We start from the raw sequence: 17,333 nt of genomic DNA on the forward strand, positions 1-17,333 counted from the left end.
TCTCCCGACTCCCAATCTGACACTAGCCACTATACCACACTGGCTTAGTCTGACTTGCTGGTTTTCTATATGCATGGAGGTTTTTTAATTTATTGCAAGGCATTTCGTGCATGCACCATCTGTGACGGAAAACTCACAATCTAGAAAAAGGGCTATCAAGTTTGCTGACTGTAGCCATTATATGAAAACTAGTACTTGTGCTGCAGGAAGTTTGAATATATTGTTTAAACTTTATGGTTAATATCTCAGAATGTAGGGATTTGCTGCTGGGCCCCCTGGAAAGGAGCTTTGGGTTCTCATTGTGGAACTGGGCTCTTTGTATACCTGACATATTTTGATGTAGGTCTGTATGTGTAAGTTTTCTGTCATGGGGCAAGTAGAAGCTGGTCTAGGGAGAGCACTTTAATCAGAAAAACAGCACTAAGGGAAAGCTAAAGGACCATCCCATCCCCACTCCATAGCCCATGTTTGAATTGGCATACCTGGCAGCTGTGTTTTGCTTAAAATTGTAAAGAGAATGGAGATTGTTTTGTCTAGTTAAGTTTGAAACACTGTAAATGTGTATGCATGCCTCTGGAATCCTCTAGTTCAGCCTTCTCCAACTTGGTGCTGCCAGGTGTGTCGGACTACAACTCCCATTGGCTGGGGACAATTGGAGTTGTAGTCAACACATCTGGAGGGTACCAGGTTGAGGAAGGCTGTTGTCCTCTTTTTGCAGTGCTACTGCTTACTCAGCTCTACCTGTTTAGGTCCTCTTTCTTTGTTGTAATGCTTTATATTCTTTTAGATGCCAGGTGAAGACCTTTTTATTCTCCCAGTATTTTAACAGTCTATACATTAATTTGAACTTGATGTTTTAAATTTGTATTTTAAATTTGTATTTTTGCATTGCTGCTGTTTTTATCTTGGTTGTGCTTTTATATTGTATTTTATATTACGGTTTTATACTGTTGTTTTATACTTGAATTGTCTTAATTTTGTAAACCGCCCAGGGAGCTTCAGCTATTGGGCGGTATAGAAATGCAATAAATAAATAAACAAATAAAACATAAATAAATAAATAAATAATTTTTTTGGCAGGAGCTAAAGGTAGCAAGCAGGAATCAAAATCAGCTGTGGACCAGAAGCTGGCAGGTGTGCTGGGTTGATGAGGGCGAACATTGGAGACCATTTTCTTTGGCGGGAGGGTTGATAATGAAAATCCATGATCACAGTAAAGAGTGCCCCAGGGATACAGTTCCAATCCTGGAAAAAGCAAGCAAGGGAGAATCAAGTAGGGTGATTTGGATTGGGTTGGATAGCAGTAGCCAGGTATGGAAATTCAGGGTTACTAGCTGCAGATCTGAACATTTGGGGGTGGGTGATCTACTCTTGTAGGATTTATATAAAGCTCAAAGACAATCAGGTCACTGGGCTGGGAACTAATCAGAGCCTTCTTGAAACAGGAAAAGACATTTTGGCAGGCCTTCCATGCTGGTTGAATGGTTGAGCTCCATTCTCCAGACTTGAAAATCCATTGTTTTGGACCTGAGGAGATTGCTACTTGCCATTTTTATCTCTGCTTTCATCATTTGTGTATGTTTTTGGCCCAGATCTGATTATTTTCCCCAGGACCACTTTGAATTCCAATTCTCTTCTCTATAGTTACGTCATCTGTGTGTGATAATAGCATGAATACTATCTACACTATTAAAAACATGTTGAATGGTTCTGGAGCCAAGAGCTCCATTCATAATTGCTCTTTGGTTGCAGTTTTTCAGCCAGTAGTGAACTCACTGTGTCAATTCCCCCTAGTTTATATATGCGGCTATTATGCAGAACCATGTCAAAACATACTGCTGAATTAGAAAAGAATAAAAGAACAGAGTGCACACCCGTCCCCTTATCTCTTGCCTTAACCACTAAGCAAGTTACCCCATCGAAGAAGGAAGTTAGGTTGTGTTTAACAATTCAACACAAGGAACTGGCAAGCAGAAAGTTTTCCTCTAGGCATTTTGACAATTTTTTAAAAATGTTTTAATCAGCCCTTAATTTGGTATGACTTTGTTCCCCTTACTTTTAAGAGTTGAGATTCTGTTTATCTTTGCCTGTTTGGTTTCAGTGACCTCCCTGGGGAAAACTGTAGACCCCACTTCATTCTGGGATTCTTCCCTTAATATTTTGGGTGCATATTTTTTTAAAAGACGAGGATAATAAATAGTAATAGTCTGCAACCCATTTAGATATGCAGATATAAAGAAAAACCTGCAGATAGTAATCTACTCAGTAAGAAACAAAGATAAGAACACAAGAAGTGCCCTGATGCTGGATCAGACTAAGGGTCTATTTAGTCCAGCACTCTGTTCACACAGTGGCCAAACAGCCATCGGCCAGGACCAACAAGCACCCTCCCACCCATGTTTCCAAATTCCTGCCCAATGAGTGCAAAGACATGAGATGCTTGACACACATTTAAAATTAATATATGTTTAACTTTGGCTCCATGCAGCTACTTGTTTTTAGGTTTTTTTATGGATTTGCGCAGTCGCCCTCCTGTATACATTTAGCCACCTTGCAGTACACACACACTTCTGGCTCTTGGCCTCCTCTCTTTTAGTTGTCTGTCAGGTCAGCAGTCTTCCAAGAATTCCTAGACAAAAGTGATGGCTGACAATAGGATATATTTCATATAATACCCTGCCAACTTGGATCCAGAGTAACGAAATAGTTTTCACTTGCTCTTTTCCTATGGCTTCAGCTAAGTGGAATAAAAACATAAGTAGATCACTGTTGGATCAGACCAAAGGCCTATCTAGTCCAGCGTCTTGTTTCTTGCATTGGCCAACCAGATGCCTCTGGGAAACCCACAAGCAGGACAATAGCATGCTCCCTCTTGTGTTCCCCAGAAGGTATTGAGAGTCCTCCAGTACTGGAAGTAATGTATAGTCCTCATGAAAAGTAGTCAATTATACTCTTATCTCCCATTAATTTGTCTAATTTCCTTTTAAAGCCATCTAAGTTTGTGGCAATCACCACGTCTTGTGCAAGTTAATTCCTTAGTTTAAGTATATAAGCTGTGTAAAGAAGCACTTCTCTTTATCTGTCCTGAATCTCCCAACACTCAACTTCATAGGATTTTAGGTTATATTATGACGAGAGAAGGAGAAAAATATCTGTCCATCCACTTTCTTCACACCATGCATATTTCTATATCTATGCAATGTCATCTTTTTGCTTCTTCTCTAAACTAAACAGCTCCAAATCTTGCAACTAACAGCATTTAACAACGCTAAGTTTTGTTTGTTTTTAACGGATCCCAGAACGGTTGTTTTTAAAATGGATACCGTTGTTTTTATACGGTTGTTTTTTATGTTTTTGATGGTTTTAAATTTTGTATACTTTTTAATGTTCACTGTTTTTAACTTTTGTAAACCGCCCAGGGAGCTTCGGCTATGAGGCGGTATATAAATGTAATAAATAAATAAACTTTTAAACTCTTTACTGAATCAGGTTGCACCATAGATTTCTATGAAAGCTTTACAATACAAGCAGTTTTATTTTCAACCCCTTTCCTAATAATCTCTAGCATGGAATTTGCCTTTTTCACAGCTGTTGCACAGAGTTGATGGTTCATTGCGCTATCCGCCATGATCCTGAGATCTCTTTCCTGGTCAGTCACTGCCAACTCAGCCCCCATCAATGTGTGCTGCTTTATCTTAATTTTGATAGTCACAATGGTAACTTAGTTTGGATTGCAGCTTCAGCTACTAACTTATCTCTGCGATCAAGCAATGTACTCATAGTTCTCTTAGATTTGTTACCTCTAAGGTACGTATTTGCAAAACCTTGTCTATTATTTCTTGTAACTCTCTACCTGTTGGTAACATGGTTGGTTGGCTGGTTTCTTTCTCACCATTAGATCCAGAAGGATCCCCAAGGCGGCTCACGTAAAATAAAACAATGAAATAGCTTTTGAGCATTCTTCGACCACCTCTGACACATGGCATTCTTCGAAGTAGCTTATCTTCCCTTTGTCCCAGAACTGTGAGTCTTTTTATTGTCCAAGGGCAGAGAGGGAGGAGCCAAGTGGAGCAGCCGTTCCTCAAATGAATTGCTGTGCAATGATAGTTGGATCTTCTGTTGTCTGGACGAAGAGGCATGCAGGACCAGTTGAAAGCTACATAGAGTCCTGCCTACATAGAGTCCGGCTGGCTTTGTGAGGCTGCCCTCAACCTGAGGGGATCTGTTGAGGCCCCTGACAAAGATCCTACGGCAATTGGGTTCACTGGAGGCTAACAGCAGGCATCGGTGACCACAGGAAAAAAGACCAGCACATCCAGAAGCCTTGCCATACACATTAGTAGCCAGGGGACGGAGGACTTGCCGGAGCAGGGCCAAGGAAAGACTGGGCTGCCACCAGTCCAGGTCAAAGTATGTAGCTTTGAAACAAAGAGGAGAAAAACAGAAGAGTGCTATGAAAGGAAAGCTGAGGTGGGGAGAGAACCTGGGAGGGAGAAGTGAGCTCTGGAGAAGCCTGAGGAGTTAGAGATTAGACAGGATCGAGAATCGGAGGTCAGCAAAGAGGAACCTGGACATAGGAGCCAAGATTACTGGGAGAGTGACAGAAAAGAGAAGCAGGTGAAGAAGTAGAAGCAGCCCTTAATCCACCAGACAGAAAATCCCAGCAACAGGACAGGACAGAAACTGCCACCAACCCCAGGCTTCGCCAGCTCCACTGGGTGATCCACCAAAGCACTAATGTCTACTGAAGGCCATCGACAAGCACCAGCCAGGTGGGTGGCAGAGCCTTAAGTTGGGTTCTTGGATCTGGACTGGGCGCAGAAGCTACACCCTGATACTTAGCTTTGCCCTGCTTATAGAATCATAGAATAGCAGAGTTGGAAGGGGGCTACAAGGCCATCGAGTCCAACCCCCTGCTCAATGCAAGAATCCACCCTAAAGCATCCCTGACAGATGGTTGTCCAGCTGCCTCTTGAAGGCCTCTAGTGTGGGAGAGCCCACAACCTCACCAGGCAACTGATTCCATTGTCGTACTGCTCTAACAGTCAGGAAGTTTTTCCTGATGTCCAGCTGGAATCTGGCTTCCTTTAACTTGAGCCCGTTATTCCGTGTCCTGCACTCTGGGAGGATCGAGAAGAGATCCTGGCCCTCCTCTGTGTGACAACCTTTTAAGTATTTGAAGAGTGCTATCATGTCTCCCCTCCATCTTCTCTTCTCCAGGCTAAACATGCCCAGTTCTTTCAGTCTCTCTTCATAGGGCTTTGTTTCCAGACCCCTGATCATCCTGGTTGCCCTCCTCTGAACACGCTCCAGCTTGTCTGTGTCCTTCTTGAAGTGTGGAGCCCAGAACTGGACGCAATACTCTAGATGAGGCCTAACCAGGGCCGAATAGAGAGGAACCAGTACCTCACGTGATTTGGAAGCCATACTCCTATTAATGCAGCCCAAAATAGCATTTGCCTTTCTTGCAGCCATATCGCACTGTTGGCTCATATTCAGCTTGCGATCTACAACAGTTCCAAGATCCTTCTCGTTTGTAGTATTGCTGAGTCAAGTATCCCCCATCTTGTAACTGTGCACTTGGTTTCTATTTCCTAAGTGTAGAACTTGGCATTTATCCCTATTAAATTTCAATTTGTTTTCAGCCCAGCACTCCAGCCTATCAAGATCACTTTGAAGTTTGTTTCTGTCTTCCAGGGTATTAGCTATCCCACCCATTTTTGTGTCATCTGCAAATTTGATAAGCATTCCCTGCAACTCCTCTTCCAAATCATTAATAAAAATGTTGAAGAGCACTGGGCCCAGGACTGAGCCCTGTGGTACCCCACTCGTTGCCTCTCCCCAGTTTGAGAAGTTTCCATTGATAAGTACTCTTTGAGTCCGATTCTGTAGCCAACTGTGAATCCACCTAATAGTTGTTCCATCTAGCCCACTTTTAGCTAGTTTGTTATCAGAATGTCATGTGGTTCTTTGTCAAAAGCTTTGCTTGTTAGTACAAAAAATACTTTCCCCCACTTTTGCCTATCCAGTGAAATTTTAGAATGTTTTCAGGATGTTTTACTCATGTATGGTATGTTTTAATTCGTTTTAATGTGTATTTTATCTCATGTTTTTATACTGTTTGTTTTACACTTTGAATTGTTTTAGTTTTTGTGAACCGCCCAGGGAGCTTCGGCTATTGGGCGGTATAAAAATGCAAATAATAATAATAATAATAATAATAATAATACTGGGACTCTGGAACTGATGAGCTTTGCTGCCTTTAAGTTCCAGCTTACTTCAGAACCACCCAGCAGTCTGCAAAATTGAAGTTAGCCACTTGTAGCCATTGTAGCAAGGATTATTTATTTATTTATTCAGTTTCTGAACTTCTCTACATGAGGCTGTTAATCTACTCTATCTACTTCCGATTTCATTGAAGAATTGAAACCTGCGCGCTTCATGCAAAGTGTTTCCTTTCCTGCTTTCCCACTACATAACCTCTATCTGATATTGTGCTATAGTGGAATAGTGCAAATACACAAATGAAAAGAGTGTTGTTGTTTCGCTTTTACAAATCAATGCCACATTTTCCATGCTCTAAAAAAGTTCTGTGAAAGTTCTCTTTAGACACAGAAGCAAAACTGGAGGGTCACAATGTTGTCTAAAGAGCCCATAAGCAACTATGAGTAAGGAATGACGAGTGCAGAATACCTCATGTAGAAAAGCCCTATATCCCACCCTCACAAGGAGCCCAGGGTGGCTAAGTTTTCCTTGATTTTCTCTTTTCCCTGCGGACACTATATATGGGACAATAAATGAACTGGTTGAGTATTTTTCCATTTGACAAATCCTTACTCCAAACTCTGCTATATGATGTATTTAGCAGTGCATTTGTTTGTTTTCAATGTTCACCTCCTGTGAACCCCACAAACAGGGTACCAGCAACTGATATTCAGAGATTTTACAAGGTGGTTTCAAGGCTAACAGAACATATCCATTATGAATGTATTTATTTTGCTTGTTAAATCACATTTAAATCCAGAGACATACGTTTTCCTTCTTTTTCTGTCTGTTGTTTGCTTCTACATGTTTTTAGTGGGTCCTTTATTTGCAAACATTTCTCTCTAGGAGCCAGCCCCACTACCGATTTTTAATTCAGTGCGGCTGAGCCAGAGTCTGTATGTGCATGTATGAATTTTCTGCTATATCCACAAGTATATGAAGGCTCCCTCATCCTCAACCTTATTCTCATTCACCAGGTGGATAGAGTTGAACATTTCCCATGATAACTTAGACACAGTGTGCCTGTAACGGTAAACTGGTTGTCTGTATTATCTTGCCAAGTGATAAGGTTTGGTTTTTTTCAACCACACTATAGGGATGGCAAAATGGCCACTTAAAACCACCCAATGATTCTGTCAAACACATGTGGAAGCACTCTCTAGCAGGAAATGACAGGCTCTTGCACTTCCGTACACTCTTATGGACTATTTATTTTATTACATTTCTATCCTGCCTTTAAGGACTTAAAGGCAGCCTACATGCTCTGTGTGTGTGTGTGTGTGTGTGTGTGTGCGCGCGTGCGCGCACGCACAATTGTATCCTCACAACCGCCCTTGAGGTAGTTTACAGTGAAAGATAATGGCCCAAGGTCATCCAGTGAGCTCCATGCCTGAATGAGGAACTGAACCTGGGTTTCCATTCTGCATTTTTGTGAGTCGATTGGCAAAACAGTCATTAAAGTATGCATTCCTCACTTTCTATTATTGTTCATGTATGGAAGGCCCCACTCCTGGTTGACATGGCTCTTAGGGATGGGGACATTAATAAAAACTGAAGTGCAAGGGGACAGAGTTTGGTTCAGCTCTTCAGCCTGAAAGTCTCCATCCCTGCGTTATACATCTCTTTCCTTTCGTTTTTTGAATGTTTCCCTACTGATTATCTGTGGTGGTTCCCCCCCTCCCTGCCCCACATAGACTGGCTCTGATTGTTTCTATTGTTCTTTTACAGGGTTGGGTGCTGTGTGGGGGGGATAGCTTTCCATTGTGACTTGATATATGATTACTACTACAATCTGCTATCTGTTTTGGCCTCCTTTCTCACTCCTTATTGTGCAGTGGAGGGTGCATAAGAAATTAAAGGCACCATATATGTTACCTCTCTAATGGAGTAGTAGGCAAACATTTTGCAAAATACACTTTTATTACTACTCACCCTAACAGTAGATACTGCATTATTGGTAAATGTTAGAGTCACATCTCTGTGCATTCTTCAAAGCCCCTTTTGTGCAGCTCTGCAGGCTTTCAGTGTACTATTAAGGAATGAAGGGTGCTTCCAGATTAGGCTTTTATTGTGCAATCACCCTCATTCCTGGGCTTTCCCAAGACATTTTGCTGCCTGAGGCAGAGCAGCAAATGGTGCCCCTACCCTGTCATGGTACATAGTGCCCAAGAGTAGTCAAATTATTTTGGTATCTGAGGCAGAAAATTCCACAAACACCTCTCTCTGGCAGAATAATAATAATAATAATAATAATAATAATAATAATAATAATAATAATAATAATAATAATTTTAGTAACTAACAACTCCTCCTCCCACTCCTTCTTGGTATAAAATTTGTTAAGGAGGGAAAGACCGAATTGCTGTACAATGCCTTTTGACTGGTAATACTAGGAGACTTCTGTCTGGAAGCACCCCAAGAATTTGTAGGCCTTGTGGCTGTGAAGGGACAAATGGGAAAATATAAATTTCTCTCTTTGACAGTCTTCTTTTTTCTCAATCTTGCCCCCACACACCCTCATTCTCACAGCTAAAACTGACATTGCTTTAAATTCATATCTAGCAGCTATCTATGTCTTACTCATTTTTACTCTAGGGTAGGTGCAAACCCACCCACCCCCTCTAATCTGGATTTTAAAAACTCCCACATTAGGGTCCTGATCTGGATTAGGCACATTGAGGCTACTCTAGAGTAAAGGTGAAAAAAAGCCATTAGATGCGGATTTAAAATAGTCTGTTTGGTCTTCAGTGACTTATGGCACAAGGAGCAAATATAGAAGCAACCTTTTGTCCTTACCCCATCTCTGCTATTAAACTATTGTGGATTGCTGTGTCACATTTTCTAAGGCAGGGGTTCTCAAATGTGAACATAAGCAGAGGAAGCAACTGCTTGAGTTTGTAGTAGCTGATGTCTTTGAGTCATGTGGGTGTTGTAAATCCCTCCCTTAGCCTCTGGAGTCTGGAGGAGGCAAGTGAAGTTATGAGGCAATTCCCCCCCCCCCCCGCCCCTTGAATATTTCCTACCCAGCAGTTAGGGGAGTATTCAGAGGGGGAAAGCAGATGGAGAGGGGAGGATGCCCAGAGTTGTAATTTCCTCACCCTTTAGAAATGCCTTCCCCATTGTGGTGCCCTCTGGATGCGTTGGACTACAATTCCCATCATCTAATTGGGTGTACTGGGATATCTAGTCCAACACATCAGATTGGGGAAGGCTCTTTTAGGGACTTTCCCTTGCAGTAGCTAATCACTAATCTGAGGTAGGCTACACTGATAAGAAACACTGAAGTGATCTATTTAGACTATGTTTCTTTGTGGCAAACACTGGCAAAACCACGCAAGGTTGGATTTTATCTCTTGTTGGCCTTCAGCTTGAGTGATTGGAATTTGGAAGAAAAAGCCGTCTTCCAAACCGCTCAGGGCCAACTAGATCAGCCCTTGCGAACTTTGGGGGAGCCTGATGGGATTGTGGTGGTGGGAGTGGGGTTTATGGGAGCCAAAGGGAAACTTCTTCACATTGCAAATAGAAGGGGGCGATTCCAGTTGCTAATATGGCAGGGATGAAGGGTTTAAGCCCCTTCCCCTCCCAGTCCAGAACTGGATTGCCTCCCTTACACCAGTGTGATTTTTTTCCCTTTAATCAGTGCTAAAGATGCAAGTGTTAAAGAGGTGAATATGAAGGAGCAGTTGTATAGCTTCATCACACCAGGGTTATACTGTGCAAGGAGGGCTTTAAGCATACCAAATTTGAATCGGATTGGGTCATCCGTTGATTTTTAATGATTTTTTACATTTCTCCCCCTCAAACCCTTTCCTGGTATGCAAAGGAACTTAGGAGCATTGCTGCCGAGGGTGTGATTTAGCTAACAACAACAACTTTACGCTGTGGGGATGATTTGAGGGAAACGGGTACGTGGGATGAAGCCGTTAGTTAGAACAGGATTTCAAAGCAGTTCTCATTTACTGCATCTAATGTCAAACCCTGACTGAGGGTTTCTCTCCTACGCTCTTTGGTGACAACTGCAGAGCAAAATCAATATTCAGAGATGGATTGTTCCTGTGCTGCATGGACTTCTTCTTCTTGTAAAATCAGCTGAGTTTATAACAAGGCTACATTAGTTTAGCTTTATTTATTTTTTTATTTGAGATATTTCTATCCCATCTTTTGACAAGTCTCACAACAGTTAAAAATAGATATACAATAACCCAATAATAAAACACTTAATAGCATATTTTCTATTAAAATAACCAAAGTGGCTTACAATTAAAACAAATACTTCATTATAACAAAATAAAAGTTTACATTAATTTAAAAAAAGAAACAGTAACTAAAGCAATAAGAGGCAGCCGTATGAAAACTTCAGTGGAAACATAAAATAGGACGTCATTGATTAAAAGGTAGCCTTTTTTAAAAAAATGTCCATCAAAAGACAGGAAGATAGGGAGATTGGAGAATTCCCACTCAGAGGGAGTTACATAATTCAGCTCTGTCTCTCTTATACCCACTTGCTTGATAACTCTGAAGCTGTGGAAGTTCATCTGGGAGCAGGAAGCTTATGAGGTAACATTACCTTTAAACCTTTTAGGGCTGCTTGTTGCACTGTGCTCAATGTACAGATGACTTAACATAAGAAGAACCAGGCTGGATCAGACCAAAGCATCCTGTTCACATCGTGGCCAACAAGCTGTCCATGGAGCGCCCACAAGCTGGTTACACCAAGCTTATATTCCCTGGGATGCTCTTTCAGGGACCATAGGATTGTTCTCTTGATCTCTGTTTCAAAACTTTTATGACTTCAGAAATCATCACGTAATTGGTAGTGCTCCTGAGACTTAGAAAAGTATCTCCTGCCATCTCCTGCAAGAATTACATGCTTCTGTTTAATCTATATCTTGTTATGTGGAGTAGCGAAGGTTGACAATAGGCCTGGTCAATGCCATTGATCCTGGTTTTGTTTTTCTCTTTCTCAAAACATGAATGTCTCTGTGCTCTTAAGTGATTAAATAAAAGGCTGGCATTATGCATTACAAAATGCAAAAAAAATCTCTTTGACTTAAACTGGTTAAAATTGAGAAAAAATTAAATTATTAAAAAAAGGGGAGGGGAGGAAAGCCCACAAGGATATTAGTGCAGCAGCATCCTCACACCCATGCAACTGGTTTACATAGGTATACTGCTTCTGATATTGGAGGTATCTGAGGCTAATTCCTGCTCTACTCTTCCAGTAAGCAACACTTCTTGCCATGTGCTAGCGAGGGATGTCAGTGAACAAATTTGCCATAATTTTTATTCCTTAGTTCAGGCATACATTGACGTGAATATATACCCGGTCACTATGTTCAACATCTAAGGTCCTCCTCCGGGTGCCTACTCCGAGAGAGGCTCGGAGTGTGGCAACGAGGGACAGGGCCTTTTCGGTGGTGGCTCCCAGACTACGGAATGATCTCTCTGACGAGGCTCGCCTGGCGCCAACGCTGCTATCTTTCCGGCGCCAGGTTAAGACTTTCCTCTTTGCCCAGGCATATGGCAGCACATCTTAATCACCCACATGTTTATTGTTTTAACGGTTTTTAATGCTTTATGTGTGTATGTTCTGTGTTTTAAAATTTTAAATTTTGTATACTTGTTTTTATCTCAATTTTAGAATTTCTGTAAACCGCCCAGAGAGCTCTGGCTATGGGGGTAGTATATAAGTGTAATAAATAAATAAATAAATTTGGGGATTTGGAAGCTTCTATTGCCCTTGGCTGCTGTCCTTTGGGAGGGAGCTGATATTGATAGTGTAATGCAATAATGAATATTAAAATGATTAGCCAGGCAATATTTAAGACTGAGCTTGCATGCTAGGTTAGTTTTTTTTAAGGGGGGAGATGGGGAAGTGTCCAACAGGGAACTCCCACTACAAGCTGACTTCCTCCCAGTAATTATTCTTCATTTGTTCTTATGAGTGCACCCCCTTGGGTGAATAGGGGGCCAAGCTAGAAATGATGGTAATTGCACAAATTCAATTAATACCCACTTTTTGTTGCTATAAGTACCAGCCATGGGGGAGAATAAGCAGCTTTTGGAGGGATGGAGGGAGGGGAACTTTAACTCTTTCTCTCTCTGTCATGGTCCTGACAAAAACTGTCCCTCTTTGCATTTCAAGGAAAAATTCCATTGGTACTAACAGGGCTTCTCTTGAAATGCAAATAGCAGCTTTGGAAAGGCATTTTATTTTGTCAGAATCATGACAGTAGACTTCCTTCCCCAACCCCAGCTGCTATTTACATAATAAAAAATTTGCATGTATTCATGCAAATTAATGTCATGTCTGATTTAGCATTGAGATACTGTAAGCAGCTGGTCTTCCAATAAAAATTAAAAACCCCTGTTTTCATTCAATTGTTTCACCACACTCATAAGAAGATAAACTCACATATAGATAAACATGGAAATTTCAAAATATTATATTGCAAAACAGATACATGTCAAGTCAGTCATAAGGATTGACATAATGCTTCTCCAGGAATCCGAATTAATTTCTGTCCCAGTTGCATCACATGGCCAACCAGCAACATTATTATTATTATTATTATTATTATTATTATTATTACAACATTTCTATACTGCCCCATAGAAGAAGCATTCTGGGCAATTTATATAAGATTAAAAACAATTAAAAATGATACACAAAATTTTAAACCAGAAATAGCAAAAGCATACATCAAAAACAACTATAAACTACTAGTTTATATGTTAATGTATCACATTTACCTTTTCCATAAAATGCTGAACGTGACTTAGAACTAAATTTAAATTACAAAAGCACAAGTACAGACATTCATAACATTGGTTTTTTTTTAAATGCTAAAAGAAGATGCATAAGTAAATGCAACAATAAAATAACCCAGCCTTAAAAAACAAACGACTTAAGAAATGCCAGTTAAAAACTACATTAAAGCAGGAAGGCTTTTTGCAGGCAAGAAAGTCTTTATCTTTCAGTGAAACATCAAAAACAATGGAAGTTGGCAAGGTTCCCTACTGAGATTGTTCCACAGAGTGGTTTGCTAACCATTGAAAATGTTGTCCCCAGGGAAGCATTTCCTTAAAAGATGGAACGCAGAGAAGATCAGCCTTCCCTAATCGGGTACCATCCTGATGTTTTGAACTACAGTTCCCAGCAACCTTGACTACTGGCCATACTGGTTGGGACTGGTAGGAGTTGAAGTCCAAAACATCTAGTGCATAGCAGGTGGTAGAAGGCTGGAGTAGACTGTCATTACCAGATCTTAGATCTCAGGGAAGAAATGTATGGGTGAATGTGTTCCCCAAGGTATATTAGGTCCTAGCTATTAAAGGTAATAATCTACAACTTGAATCTGAGCCCAGATTACCAGTGAAATGTAACAATGTAGGAAGCTGCCTTATAGTCAATCAAACTATTTGTTCATCTAGCCCAGTATTGGCGACACTGACTGTCAGCATATCCCCGAGATTTCAGATAGGAATCTTTCCCCTGGAGATGTCAGGGATTGAACCTGGGACCTTCTGCATGAAAAGCCAGTGCTCTATCACTGAGCCACAGGGCAGGCAATGCCTGATCATACACTGGTCTGACACAGGTAATGCCTGTTCCATGAGTCATGTCGGCCATTTCCTATCCCTACCCAATTCAAAAGTGCAAGCTGACTGAGATGGTAATTCCTGACACCGCTATAGGCAAGCTTGGAGCTGGCAATGAGGGAGTCAGATCAGAAGCCCTCTGTCCTCCCTTCCAACGTATGTATTGGGTGTCCCAAGAGCAGGGACGGTGAGGTGGCCATCTCAAGCAGCAGATTTCGGGTACCATTAAAGGCCATAGCATGGGAAAGAGACCAATCGTAGGAATGGAACCTACACGAGGCGGTCCTTCTGCCCCAAACCCATTGCAATGAACAAGCCCAATAGCATTATCACACAGACTGTATCCAGAGATGGCTGAGATTCCATTTGGATTTTCTATTTCAGGTAGCAAGATGTCTTTTCCCAGCCCTGGCCGGGAGACATCAGGGCTGCCCAGTCCTTTCAGTACAGGAGGCTGTACACTGGGTTTCCCCCCTAGAATTCCTGAGATCCACCGGAGCCTGGTGTAAAACACATATAGCTAGAATTAATTTATTCTGAGCCCAGGACATCTCCAAATGTCTTCATCAGGCAAGGTGTTGCAAAACCTGCTTTTTGTAATATCTTGGGATTGAGCAGGGAGTTCCACTTGATAGCCGTATAGGCCCTTTCCAACTCTACTATTCTATGATTCTATGATCTCAAAAGTTTGCACATTTTTTGTGATCTTTTGGTTGGCCTAATACAAGTATTTCACTAATATGAATTTTGGCAGTTTTCTTATGGTCAACATGACTGCCTTTGTTTTTGTTTGTTTTCTCATTTCAGTAGTATCATGGGTGTGTGTGTCATTTTGCGGCTGCTATTGTTAAACAATTGGGAGTGAGTCATAAATCCTGTCCATCTACTGAAAATCACCCAGAGATTCACCAATAGATCCAGACCTACCTTCTGCCAACCCATTTTGCATGATAGGATCATTTTAGCCCAGAAGTCTTCAAATATGCTACTCTCCTGCATAGCTTCCGTTCTTTAATTTTCCTGTCAGGCAGAGAGTAGAATTATCTTCCTGCAGGAAACTCCCCAAGAAGGTGGGATATGTGTGTAAATCTCTATTTTTTTGCTTTCAGATCTAAAGTGTTAAAGATCTAGAGAATTTTATCTCTAGATATCATACGCCCATGCCAGGACTGTTCTAGACTTCCTGCTCCTGGTGCTGAAATGATCCCTGGTTTGTATACGGAACCTTGAGGCTGCTAGAATTGGTGACGCAGGGCTAGTTTTTGTTTAACTATCCCTTCTCCCATTTTGTCTTCCTTCCAGGTCCTGCTCAACCCTCGCGGCTCCTGGTCAAAAGCCTTTCCTTGGAGCCCAGTCCAGAACATCGCTCCCCAGAAGCCCCCCAGAGGCTCATCTCGGATCCAGGACCTGATAGCAACGAAGGGGAAGCAGCCAAGCTACGCCCACACAAACGACCCCCAGGACCAAAGCCACAAGGTAGTCTCTCCTGGTGTTTCCAGTCCCAGCTTTGGACTCTGTAGAGGAAGTGGGGTAGGACACAGTTGTCAGTAGAAGGGAGATAATTATCTACTTTATTTATTAATTAGTGTATTTATTATATCTAGATCTGCTTTCCAGAGAACGTTGATTCCAAAAACAGCTTAGACTAAAACACAACACAGGATGCCTGGTTTTGTACATATGGCAGAGTCTTCTCCCCTGTGACAGTTTATGACTTAGTCCAGAGTTCAGGTCTTTGCTCCTGAAGGAAAGGGGCTGAAGGAGCTGCAGGTGGACTGGGCGGGGCGGCATGGGGCGGAGCAGTCTTCCCTAACCTGGTGCCTTCAACCTGATGTGTTTGGGCTGCAGTCCCATAATTCCAAGCCAATGGCCATGCTGATCTGGAATTATGGGAATTGCAGTTCAAATCATTCGGAGGACAGCTGGTTGGGGCAGAGCTACCTGATGCCAGCCTGCAGAAACGGCTGTTTCATTCATTATGTTTATTTATTTAAAGCCTTTTTTTACCCCTCTCCTCAGCCAAAAAAGGTTCCCGGAGCAGCTTACACACAATCAATAAAAACAAGACAGTCCCTGCCCGCCTTCTTAAAATCTGAAAATACATGACAGTAAAGGAAAGGGGATGGGGGAAGAAAGAGGAAAACAGATATTACTTCAGTCTTTGCTGGAGGTTTGTGTGCAATATTCGATCTTTATTTAAAGACCAATGATTCCTGTTTGTTTTCTAGTTCCTCCCAAGCCAGCCCATCTGCAGAGTATCCAGTCACCACGACTTCCTGAATCCATCCCTCCGCCCCCATCACGACCCCTCCCAGCTGATCCCCGCCTGAGCCGCAGCCCTCTGCTGAAAGATGGATCGGGGCCATTATCTGCCGTCTCCTGCCTCATTGAGAAGTTTGAGAGGTGAGTGCTTCAGTAGTTCAAGAGACCCTGCTTCCTTCTGACAAGCGCTGCTTCCCTTTGGTGTTATTTCACCTGCTGTGAGCTGCAGATCCCAGGGTGCTTCCAGGCAGAAGGCTCCTGGCGCTACCAATCAGAAGACATTGTGCAGCTTTCTGCCTCTTCCTCCTTTCCGGATTTCCTATAGAAAGTTATTTATTTATTTATTTATTACATTTTTATACCACTCAATAGCCGAAGCTCTCTGGGCGGTTCACAAAAATTAAAACCATAATAAAACAACCAACAGGTTAAAAGCACAAATACAAAATACCGTATAAAAAGCACAACCAGGATAAAACCACACAGCAAAATTGATATAAGATTAAAATACAGAGTTAGAACAGTAACATTTAAATTTAAGTTAAAATTAAGTGTTAAAATACTGAGAGAATAAAAAGGTCTTCAGCTGGCGACGAAAGGAGTACAGTGTAGGTGCCAGGCGGACCTCTCTGGGGTAAAAAAGACGGAAGAAAGACGGAAGAAGTGGCGGGAAAACACAAGAGCGTTGCAAGTGGATATTGTCATCAGCTTGACTCATCTTGACCCATGAGTCTGATTGGTGGGAGATCCAGGACAAATAAAAAGAAGTACTTCTTCACACAGCACATAGTTAAATTATGGAATTCACTACCACAAGACGTAGCGATGGCCACCAATTTGGATGGCTTTAAAAGGGGGTTGGATAAATTCCTGGAGGAGAAGGCTATCGATGGCTACTAGCCCTGATGGCTGTATGCTGTCTCCAGTATTGGAGGCAGTAAGCCTGTGTGGGGAACATGGGTAGAGGGGGCTGTTGCACTCATGTCGTGCTTCGTTGGTCCCTGGTCGACAGCTGGTTGGCCACTGTGTGAGCAGAGAACTGGATTGGATAGACCCTCTGTCTGATCCAGCATGGCTCTTCTTGTGTTCTTAAAATTCTGTGAATGTGGCAGGGTGATTGAACAATAAGTGTTTCATTTGGAAGCACCACAGTGTAAAGGACCAAATGACTGTGTTTTCCACATGAGAAAGCTCCTATTTAATTC

The 17,333-nt window shown here is 41.9% G+C and overlaps 1 protein-coding gene across 1 annotated transcript in view; it reads left to right on the forward strand.

Moving 5' to 3' along the window:
* The window catches only part of FGD1 (FYVE, RhoGEF and PH domain containing 1), a 57,648-nt gene that overhangs the window by 18,656 nt on the left and 21,659 nt on the right, over positions 1 to 17,333 (forward strand). The window contains exons 2-3 of the mRNA XM_063119434.1: positions 15,169 to 15,342; positions 16,095 to 16,269. Of these exons, the coding sequence (XP_062975504.1) occupies positions 15,169 to 15,342; positions 16,095 to 16,269 (349 nt within the window). The remainder of the gene's footprint in view (positions 1 to 15,168; positions 15,343 to 16,094; positions 16,270 to 17,333) is intronic.

This window comes from Elgaria multicarinata, chromosome 3 (assembly GCF_023053635.1).
Source record: "Elgaria multicarinata webbii isolate HBS135686 ecotype San Diego chromosome 3, rElgMul1.1.pri, whole genome shotgun sequence".
Taxonomy (NCBI): Eukaryota; Metazoa; Chordata; class Lepidosauria; order Squamata; family Anguidae; genus Elgaria; species Elgaria multicarinata.